General features: G+C 39.8%; 1 protein-coding gene across 1 annotated transcript; it reads right to left on the bottom strand.

Annotated features, from left to right (window-relative positions):
• Window positions 1–6,868: 6,868 nt before the first annotated feature.
• Window positions 6,869–8,948, bottom strand: uts1 (urotensin 1). Its single transcript, XM_030722103.1, has 2 exons — window positions 8,884–8,948; window positions 6,869–8,467 (listed from the first exon to the last, which is right to left on the bottom strand). Exon 2 carries the CDS (start codon window positions 8,462–8,464, stop codon window positions 8,018–8,020), a length of 447 nt encoding a protein of 148 aa, XP_030577963.1. The 5' UTR covers window positions 8,465–8,467; window positions 8,884–8,948; the 3' UTR covers window positions 6,869–8,017.
• Window positions 8,949–11,574: the final 2,626 nt, after the last annotated feature.

Genomic DNA, 11,574 nt, shown 5'->3' with positions numbered 1-11,574 from the left:
TGTGCTTTTTAGGACAATCAATCATTTAATAATGTAAATACAGAATACCAGCTTTATTCTTTAACTAAAAAGCAGCAGGTGTCAGAACCCAACACACACTTTTCTCATCGTTAATGAAAACGAAATTAACACTGTAGATTTCACCAAGAACTAGTGAGAACCACTTATGCTGAACTGTGGATAACTGACAATAATACAGAGAAAACCCAAGAAATATGCTCTCTCTTTCTAGTCCCTGTCAGTACTCTAGACAGTGCCTAAGATGTACAACCTGCCTTAGACTACCAAGCACTATTTAAGCTACTGTGTTGAGATAAGAATATAGTTGAATATATTATACACATTGTACCCTGCCTCTCGCCCTATGACAGCTGGGATAGGCTCCAGCCCCCCCCCCCCCGCGACCCTTAACAGGATGTGCGGAAGCGGATGGATGGATATTATACATATACGATGGAAGTTATGGAATAACATCTTTAATTTAATCATTTTAGGTAGTTTTTTTTTTTATCGTCTCGTTTCCATCATAAAAAAGGGTCGTTAATGAAAACGAAATTAACACTGTAGATCTCACCAAGAACTAGTGAGAGCCACTTATGCTGAACTGTGGATAACTGAGTTAGAGTTGTAGGATTTAATGCTGCAGCAACCCTGAAGCAAGTACTTAATGCTCAATGTGTTTTGCATTGAATTGTTTGCACACCATAATTATTAAACACAAAAACATTTTATAATTCTGTACCTGCCATAGATAAATGAAACAGTAAAGCTGCTGTCAGCACAAACAGGGCCAGTGAGAAAGAATTCCTGCTTAAAATCTTGGTCGCATGAGGTTAAAAGTGCAGACAAAAACAGCGCTGACAGCTTCTGACTGAATTAATGCAAATGTGTCAGAGCCTGTTCGAGGAGGTTCTTGTTTCTGTTCAGAAGGGATGTGTGAAAACATCTCTAACAAGACCACTTACGTAAAGCAGCGTGAAGGATTCCCCTCATCAGCGTGTTTATGCTGATTCAGTCAAAAGGCTGCAATCAACAGCAGCGTCCTCCTCCTCCTCCATCCATGCTGCGTATGCGTGGAGTACAGGAACATGAGGCCGAGCAGTTGGAGAGTCACTGGTGATTGTTCAGACGTGGGATGGTGACACTGATCTCATGATATTCCTCTTTTGTTCTGTACCCAAGGTCCCTGCAGTCCTGAGGGAGGGAAAAAACCCACAGAAATGCAAATAGATGTTTGCCATAATCCTTGGACATAAAAGACCACATGAAATCACACATTCACGTACCTCTGTGCTTCCTCCTGCAGCAGCAGATGCAGGAGGACTGGCTTGGCCACGGATCTCGCCTCCCACATCATTTTGTTCAGCAGAAGAAGCCAGTGTATTGTGTGTAAATATAACTGTGTGCGTGTGTGTGTAACTCACAGGAAATGCATCCAGTGGAATTAGCACTTGGCTCTGTGTTGTGGGAGGGAAGGGAAAAAGATTTCTTTTCTGTGTGTTTTCTTCAGGATTAAATCTTTCCAGAGGCTGTAATACAGTTCATAACATGTTATGTAAATTTTAAAGAAAACAGTGTAGCTGTTTTTAAGTACATAAATGGCAGTACCAATGTGCAGGATACAGAGGACAGAGGAGAAAAGTGTGTGTTGGGTTCTGACACCTGCTGCTTTTTAGTTAAAGAATGAAGCTGGTATTCTGTATTTACATTATCGTCAGTGACTATGAAACAAAACCAACAAAGGATTGATTGTCCTAAAAAGCACTCTGTGCATCCTAATTCTGATAAATCTAATTCTTCTGTGGCATTCCAAAAGCTATTAAAAAGGCATCAATGAGTAATGCTGCCAGAAATACCCACTAGGGCACCAAATGTGTATTAATCCGTGGCTGAAACGGGTCCAACAAAAGCACAAATTTAACATAAAAAGCCTCAGAGCTAGGATGATTAAAGACATTGGCTCCACGGGTGGGAATGTTGGTTGATTCAACACTTTGGTTCAGACTAAAATATCTCAACATTTATCAAATGGATTGCAGTGTGACTTTGTAAAGATGCTTATGGTTCCAAGTAGAGTTACTATAGTTTGCTTTTTTCATTAATAGTTACAGAGAAGTATGTGAGGCTGGTGCAGCACCTGCATGAGGATAGCAAGACAGTGGTGAGGGCTGCAGTGGGAGTAGCAGATGGATTCAGTAGGAAGGCGGGATTACATCAGGGATCGGCTCTGAGCCCCTTCTTGTTTGCAGTGGTGATGGACCTGCAAAGAGTAGAGATAGTGAAGGTAGACAAGTTTAAACATGGAGATGATGCTACTGACAAAAAGACAGGAGGCAGAGCTGGAGGTGGCAGAGCTAAAAATACTAAGATTTTCATTGGAAGTGACCAGAATGGACAAGATTAGAAATCTGTAAATCAAGGGGACAGCTCAGGTTGAGCAGTTTGGAGACAAAGTTAGAGAGGAGAGGAGAGGAGAGGAGAGGAGAGGAGAGGAGAGGAGAGGAGAGGAGAGGAGAGGAGAGGAGAGGAGAGAAGGAATAGTGTATATAGTGGACAAAGGATGTTGAAGATGGAGCTGCCAGACAACAGGAAAAAAGGAAGACAGCAGAGGAGGTTCATGGATGTAGTGAAGGAGGACATGCAGAGGGTTGGTGTGACAGAGGAGGATACTAAGGATTAGAGTGAGATGGAGGCAGATGATCCACTGTGGCGACCCCTAAAGGGAACAGCCGAAAGAAGAAGTAGTTAATTAGCCCTGTGACAGACTGTCAACCTGTTCAAGGTGTAACCAACCTCTTTGACAGCTGGGATGCCTGTGGGAACGCCTGGCAGGCTCATAGCATTTCTAGACAGAGAAAAGAAAACCAAACACTCAAATGCATCTGTGGACAGATGAAAGTCACACATGTAAGAAATATATAAATGATTAAACAAAGACATAATCACATTAAAGACCACTTACAAAACCACAACACAATTAAAACTGAGATAATCAGAAAACTGATTGTCCAGTAAATACTGTTTTATATGTTTGGGGACAGACTGCAGAAATGTTACGTTGAAAGGTGCGCTCCTTCACTGGTTCAAGCCAGGTCACAGTGAATCAGCTCTGACAGATTAATGATCATGTTTCTCCAGCACCAACCAATGCATTGATTTTTTTTCTTTTATATATAACAATACTTTCAACTTTTTAGGCTTTGGTCAAAATGCATTATTGATCTGTTTACCTCTCATTGGCTGGTCCATGATGGCCATTTCTAGGTCAAAGCTGATGATTCTTGGATATTGGCTTTTGTGGTCAGGGCAATCAGACACTCCAGCAGAAGGTAGACATGAAATTTCTTTTTTTATAATATTTATTTCTGGCTTTCTGCTTTTTTGGTCCTTTATGTGATAGTGACAGTATGAAACAACAGCATCAGTGTTCCCCCACATTTAGGAAACACTGATACGTGCATGTGGGTAAAGGGGAAAAAAAAACATTATAAAAGATGTTCCTTTGCAAATATAGGCAAGCCCACTTAATGACAAAAAACTATAAACAGCAATCAGTTGACTCTCTATTGAGTCTCTCTCCTTAACGGCAGTCCTTGTTCAGCTCTGCTGCCTCGGTAAGCTTGGCAGAGTGGCCCATGAATCACTTCTCCACCTGCTGCAAGTTCTTGTGAGAGCAGCCCTTCAACTCTTAGATCTCTTGACTGGAACAAGGATTCCCACTGCCAAGACGGTGGAGCTCAAGTCTGTTTGAGTGCAGGAGGACCGATTCTCTGGAAAGCCTCGACAACTAGACTCTGTGGAGTCCTGTGAAAAACTAAGTACACACTTACTGTTTCCATTGGAGTTAAGAGGGTAAGTAGTATCCAGGTCCTTCAAGTGTGACCACCTCTATAAATGCAGATATTTTGGCAGTTTGCTGGTCTTGGGCATTCAGGTGTGTGTTAACACAATGCCACAATCTTCCCGGGAGTGGATGTCCCAGTATAGTCATCCCAACGCTCAGAGAAACTGCAAAAAACCTCAGAGCTACATCTGAAACTCTACAGGCCTCAGCTAGCATCTCTTCTCTATAAAAACAACATGGCAGCATGGTTTAGTTTTGCAAAGTTGCATCTGAATAAACCACAAGACTTGTGGAAAAATGTCCTTTGGACAGACCAGACCAAAGTGGAAATGCTTGGCTATAATGCACAGTGCAATGCTTGGCAAAAAACCAAACTCTGCACATCAGCCCAAACACCTCATGCCAACTGTCAAGCACAGTGGTGGAGGAGTGATAATTTGGGCTTGTTTTGAAGCCACAGGACCTCGGCACCTTGCACTCATTGAATCAACCATGAACTCTTCTGTCTACCAAAGTTTTATAAGGTCAAATGTGAGAGGCCTGATTGAAATGCTGTGGTGGGGCTGAATGCTTAAGTGAATGCCTACAAATCTCAGTTAACTGAAGCAACGCTGTAAACAACAGTGAGACAGAATTCTTCTACAGCAATATGAGAGACTAATAAAGTCATAGAGAAACAATTACATCAGTTTATTTCTGGAAAAGTTGGCTCTTCAAGCTACTGAACCATGGGGCCAAATTGTTCAAAAGTAAATCCAGATGGTTTCATTCTCTGAGAGAGCTGAGTTGCCAAATATTCATAAGGGGAAGCATTAATATACATGGGTGTACCACCAAAGTAAAGTCTATATGTGGGAAACACTGGACATGTAGAACAGTGTCATCTGCATAAAAATGTACAGTTACATTTTTGTAACTGTTTTGTTTGGCTGAGGTCATAGGTTTTTAGGTGTATGCTGTTCTAAAGAGGTCCCAGAATGGATCCTTGTGGAACACCTGTGTGTCTGAGTCCATATAATCAATCATTAACTTATTGATTAATGATTGTCCAGGGTTTTAGTTATATTAAGTGTGCATAATACAGCTGCTGTCATACACGCATAATCAGTCCTGACTACTCTGATTGCAATTTATTTCACTCCAGACACGGTTTTACATGAGGATTTAAATCATTTATGTATGTATAAATGATGAAAGGCAGGAAGTTTTCACCCGAGAGGATTATTAGTATTTGTTCAGAAATACTAAATAATAATGTATTACTGTACATACCTGTGTAAGTTCTCTGTCATCCAGGTCATGGTAGTCTCTGAAAAAGCCTTTAGGATGAGAAGTGAAACATCTTCAAGAAACTTAAAGACGTCCAGTCGTCTGTTTTCAAGCTCCAGAAATGTATTACATGATTTTACATCACCTCATATTTAATGTTAAAACGCTTGTTGCACTGAGTCTCACTGCCCTTGTTTCTGACTTCTCCAGATTAACACAGTGTCACATGTCTCTCTTCACATTGATCTACAAAGAGAGGTGTGATGGCATAACGTACACACTCACGCAGACAGATGGTGAAGAATCAGCAGCACACCCACAGTATGGACTGAGTCATAGTGGACCCAGAGGCCAATTTGACTTCTGTTTGTTTCTTTGTCTTATCATTTTCAACAACTTGGACACAACTCCATTAACTGTCACTCCTATCAAGCCTGAGTCTGCTGCTGTTTCTATGGTAAGATAACAAACGACTTAAATATGGTGACACACTGTTTGCCCAATTTGTTAATACATTTTATTAGTGTCCTTGTGCTTAACAGCTGTTCTATTTAAGTATTTGGGATTTTGTTTAATTCACTTATTTAAATTTCTGCCTTAAACAGTTTCATGTTTAGGTATAATGAAAGAAAGATCCCCAAACAGTTTCCTGGTTTTGGTCCTAAACTGGAAAATAAAAGCCGAATGCAAATGTAAGCTTTTGAATTGGGATGGCACCAGAGAAAAATCAGTGGAAGTTCTTTCAATTCAAACTGAATGCCCTGAAGGGTGAAGAGTTTAGGATGGACCTACCAAGTCAAAATTTTCCATAAATAGAAGAAAAAAAAATGACTATGAGGAGATGCAAATCCATCAAAAGAATAAAGTGTTGCACAGTAATCACAAAGAGATGAAATATCAAGACAGGAATACAAAATAACCACAAAGAGGCACGAAACCAGCATAAAAAGATGCAAAATCTAAACAAAGAGTAGCAAAATATCCAGAAAGATAAAACACTAATGAAAAACAAAGAAACAAAATAAGATGCAAAAGAACCACAGGCTCATAAGAGCATAAAGAAAAAAAAAAAAAAACATTTCTGTGGTCATTTCCACACCGAGTGGCCATTTTTCTGGAGTTGGAGTTGTTGCTACACTGTAGCATTGTGGGGGGGTGCTCGTTTTATAATGCAGTACTGCCTGTCTGCACATTTTCTAATAAAGGCAGGAAATTCCCCTAAACTACTGCAAGAACATAACTGGATGCAGACTGCGAGTCTAAGGAGGAAAATTCCAGCCTGTACAAAATGTGTAATTCAGAGAAACCAGCTTGTCCTGAAGGTGGAGCGAGAGGAGAGTGCAATAATAAAATAATGACGAGGAGAAATAATGAACTCAACAAACTCTGAGGCTTTAATGTTTACAGCTCTGTGTTTACTGCAAATATTTTTGTCTGATTACGGCAGCCTAGAGGTTGCTGTAAAAACCTGTAAATTTGATTTTTTTTTTTTTAAATACTTTGCTGTGAAATCTTTGACCTCATGGTGGTGCTGGTGAAAGGTGGTAGGAACGATCCTCTGGGAGGGACTCAGATCTGAGTTAGACTTCAGTTACATTTGGCTGCAGGGACCACGTTGCACTTTACACTTTGGAAAGAATGATGTGTAAAAAACACTTGATGACACTTAATCCATTTAGGAGTCACACAAATTTGTATTTTATAATCAATACACACATTTATGATGACAGCAATAACAACATCAAAGACATTCACTTTTACTTCAAACTTTTTTATTACAAAATAGAAATGGCAAAAAGCTTTGTTTTTCTTTTTCTTTTGCTAAAACAAAGGCAAATGTGACTGGTGTCAGACATGAATGTTTACAGTAAAATAAAGCTTTTTTTGTTTCTTTTTTTTTGTAGTTTAGCATGCTACAGTAGATACAGTACAGGTGATAGTGCTCCTGCTCAAAGGAAAATGACAGGAGAAAAATAAGGTGGTAACTATCCATCTATCGAGCTTGACCAAGTGGCACAGTGATGAGTTGAGTGAGATCTGTTTGAATATTTGAGTCACCACCTTCTTTATGCTTAAGAAAAGTGATCTTCTAGTTTTCAACAGTACCAGAAACTTTATTTTAGACTCCAAATAAATAAAGATACCAGGTCAGATAAGTTTTGTACAACTCTGCACAAACTTGTATTTCGCTTAAAATAGTCTCAAGGACCCTTGCTTTACTTATTAGAATTTGCATTTGTATTAATTAAGGTTTCCACAACACACAATCAGTGTTTTCAAGATGTTGCCAATATCTTGAATTATTTGGCTGATGGTATCAGGAAAATCTTCCTGTGAATCTGCCACATCTACAGCAGTCACATTAGGAGAATTGGTCAAAAGAATCAGAAGTCAAACTAAATTATTTCTCAGGTGGTTCATAGATATTCAGGTAATCTCCTTCTTTCTGAAAGCATTTAGGCTACAACACACACATACCAACTGTTTACACGACTTATTTTAGACACAGATTCATAAAGAAGAGCTGATTTCCAAGTAAAACCACATCCAATACTTCAAAGAGTGAAAGCGACTTGATATCCGAGGGTTTCCCTTTTTGCCACGAGTCCACCACAAGTCCAGAGTTTAGAACATTGTGTATGTTTGAAGGTGAGAGGGGGTCTGAGAAGTCTTTTCCATATTTTCCAACAATGTCTTTAAATAATACTTAAAACATTTTACATTTTAATGACGGTTGCTGTGATGCGTAAAATGGCACCATCTGTGCGTAAAATGATATGGAGAGGAAGGCAGGCGCACGAACAGAAACTAATGTCAGAGGTCTGGAATATTGATACAGCTTCTGTGCTGCTTTAAGGAGGCATTTTCAAAAACAAAAAAAAAAAAAGAAAAAAAGTTAGAGATTTACTTCCCCACCTCGTCGAGCACTTTGCGGTTGAGCTGAGCTTGCTCTCTCTGGCTCTCCATCTTGGCCATCTGGATCATATTCCTCAGCAGGTGGAAGGTCAGGTCGATGGAGAGCGGCGGTTCTTCGCTGCGTTTCAGCAGCTGTGCTGCGGTTCTCATCGCCGCTTCCTCCGCCTCCTCGCTTTCTTCTCCTGGCGGCAGCAGGTGGAGGACGTCCAGGTTCCTCCTCTGGAGAAACCTCATGATGTTGTCGCCTAGTAGATCGGAAGCGGTGCTGTCCCCGGCGGCAGCCGCTCTGAGGAGCACCTCGTCCAGTTGCTGCGTTTGGAGGCGGCCGCTTCCATCCAGCCAGCCGGGGAAGGTGCGCGGTCTGCCGGTAGCGGGTCGCAGGTGCGATGAGAGGAGGACCGAAGAGAGCAGCAGGAGAACGGGGACTGGCTTCATATCCTGCAAGCAAAGGAAAACTTTAAGCAACATTCAGAACTTTAAGATTAAAAATACATTTAACAGTTTTTCTTGGACATGTTGCCTCATTCCCACACTTTAAAACTTTAAAATCGAGTTTGGTTCATGATTATGCATTCTATAATCTTATGTTAACTCCAAAGGCAAAATAATTTTTTCTCTCACTCTAGCTGTACAAAATTAAAGGACAACTTTAAATCTTTTAGATCATTTATATTAACTAAAAGACTAAAAAAAAAAAAAACTACAAAAGAATTTATCGTATCATTTGCTTTAAAAGGCAAAAGTTTCTAGCCTAAAGCTCACAAGATGATGAGCACCTCACTGCGCGATTATTATTAAAAAGAAGAATCACTTTAATAAAACTTTACAATGAATCAAAGAGCGGCTCTTCTTACTTTATTCTCTCCAGATGCTGCAGCTGAACTTTGCGGTCGGCCGGTGAGTTGTCAGCAGAGTCTGAAAAGTCCCTGTGAGCGGAGACTGGAGGGGACCGGAGGGTTTTATACGTCCTGCTCGCGCCTTTGACGTCAATGCAAGCACAGATACAGCTTTGGAAACCGGACAACTATCAAGACGCAAGGCACACAAGTCCCGAGGGACAGCTGAGGAAGCTGTGATGGACAGAGAATAAAGGACGCAATGTTTTACAGATTTATTTCTTTTCCATCCTCGGTTGGTCATCAAGTGTAATGAGGTAAACTCCCAGGGGTGCAGGAGGAAGGTGTCAATAGGTGTGGGGTTTCTGGGGTGATTCCTAGACATTTTTTTCTTAAATTATCAAAAATTATTTTTGCTTTTGGTTGTAAGTGTGCGAATAATTTTTCCATTTCAATCTGGCTTCTCTCTTAAATAAGAATAAAGTATCAAAGTGATCAAAATCTAACCAGTGTAGTCTGTAGCCCTGCACTGCATTGCTAAAGGGCTATTTGACTTTGATAAGTTCAAATGAAAGAATCAGAGGTGAATTAGAGGCAGAAACTGAGCACTGAACTGATGCAAGAAGATGTAAAAGACAATAAATGAGTGTTAATTCAGTTCACATCCACCTGATTGAAGTCCAAACGTTATTTCTGACCAGGCTGTGATCGAGAGTAAAGGTAAAGTCTCATTTTGCACAAATTAAACAACAAAGAAACTTTTAAAGATTAAACAGAAGCTGCGAACAGGAAAACATGAGAAATGTCTTTAAACTCAGAGTGGATGGATGAGGGAGCTGTCTATGGTGCTGAACCTCCACACACTTGTTAGCAGGAGTTCAGTTTTTACAGCATTGAAACCAGCATATAAATAAATCCTTATTAGATGATATTTACTCTGAGTGAGCCACAAGTCCGGCTGCACTAGCTGATAATCAGAGTTACACAACTACACGTCTTAGGGCAAACAGTTTAACACAAGTTCAAGTGAAATGTTCCCTCATTTCATAAACATCCTGAGACCTGAAATATCATCAAGGCTTGAGAGCCAATGCAGTCATTTAATATCAATATACTGTATATTACCACTGTGTGTGTAAAAATGGAGCCTGACATTATTGCTACAAAATTTTCTGCATTTGAAAGACTTCATGTCATTGGGCCTGTGTCCATTTGTTGTCCTCTTCCTTTTTGTATTCAACTATTTTAAAGGAGTAGAATATGTACATTTGCTTTATTCGGTCTCAATTCCCTCTCATTTATTTAATCCACTTCTTTTAGTTCAATTCAGTGTGAGCCAAACAATTCTGGTGTTGAGTTGTAGGGTGTTATATTATAGTAAATTAAATATATTCCCCAAATTGTACATTTGAGGTCTGCTTATTTAGACATAGTTATAATCCGGGCTTTAAAAGAGCGTGGTACTAAACTTAGTGCTTTTACACAATGCCAGTCACAGTCATTAGAAGATATTTTACTTATTCAAGTTTAATAAAGAAAAAATAAATAAACTATGTTGCTGTTTTCACTTTTCTCCAGGTCAAAAATGAAAGCAAGGTGTAAGCACTAACTAATCTCTGAAACATTTAAAAAAAAAAAAAAAAATCACAAATCATGTAAATACACACAAATTATGAGCCAAGGTCAGGAGTTTAATATTACATTTATGTCAAATTTTGATCACAGATGACGGCTCCATCACACCTTGTGTTCAGGTTGTGCTGCTAACGAGGCTTCGCACTGTATCTTCATTTAATTACCCGGCCTTAATTCTCAAGCACAGCAAGCCTGGGTGCTGAATCAAAAAATGAAATCCAGCTTTCTGGGGAGAGGCTCATTTCCCTCGGGGAAGGGGGGGGATATTTGGCGGATTTTCAGTGGATTCATCAGACATGTTCCGCTTGTTTTTCCCTGATATGGACCAAGAGTGTGTGTTTGTGTGTGGGGGGAAAAAATGTGTGCAGTTAATTTGGTTGGCAGCCCAACTCGGCAGCCTCCACATCTCCCTCCAAACAGACAAACAAACCCCACCCCATCCAGAGCAAAGTTAGCGAGGTCAAACACACCACAGACATCAATTTGTGAAACTTTATTAGCTTTTACACCAGACACGGCCTTTAGTTTTCAAAAACGTGCAAATTATGGACATAAAGATTCTTGGTGTGCTGAAAAGGAGGAAAATATTCACATTTTCAACATCATCCTGGGTTATGTTGCTGATTAGTGGTGACTTTTCAGCAGCTACAGTTTGACAGAAAAAAATCTGACGCTGACTGTTAAAGGAACAGTTTGACATCTGAGTAAATATGACTGTCCTCACAGAGAGAAGATTGATCTCACTCATGTTTTTATGACACGTTATCTTAGCGTTGAATAAATGCATTTGCACTTGGATAGCTGTTTTCTAGCCTCACTGACCCTTCAAAGTTCTGTAGATTACAGGAAACAAACGCCCATTTATACAGTGACTTATTTGATGCACTCTATCTTAAATTAAGACATAAATCCAATTTAGAATCAATTACAATTCAACATCATTAAAAAAACCTAACGAAACTGGTCTGGATAAACATGATGATACCCTTAGACAAGACTGAAAATAAGTTGACCATAGGGACGTGTTAAACTAAGGCGTGTCCTCTAATTAGCATCACAGGTGTCTTCTAGATT

The sequence above is a fragment of the Archocentrus centrarchus genome, chromosome 24, assembly GCF_007364275.1.
Source record: "Archocentrus centrarchus isolate MPI-CPG fArcCen1 chromosome 24, fArcCen1, whole genome shotgun sequence".
Lineage (NCBI taxonomy): Eukaryota > Metazoa > Chordata > Actinopteri > Cichliformes > Cichlidae > Archocentrus > Archocentrus centrarchus.
This window is presented reverse-complemented; position numbering and strand designations above follow the sequence as displayed.

Excerpts from the sequence above, each read along its gene's own strand:
- uts1 (XM_030722103.1), bottom strand. The coding sequence starts at position 8,464 with ATGAAGCCAGTCCCCGTTCTCCTGCTGCTCTCTTCGGTCCTCCTCTCA.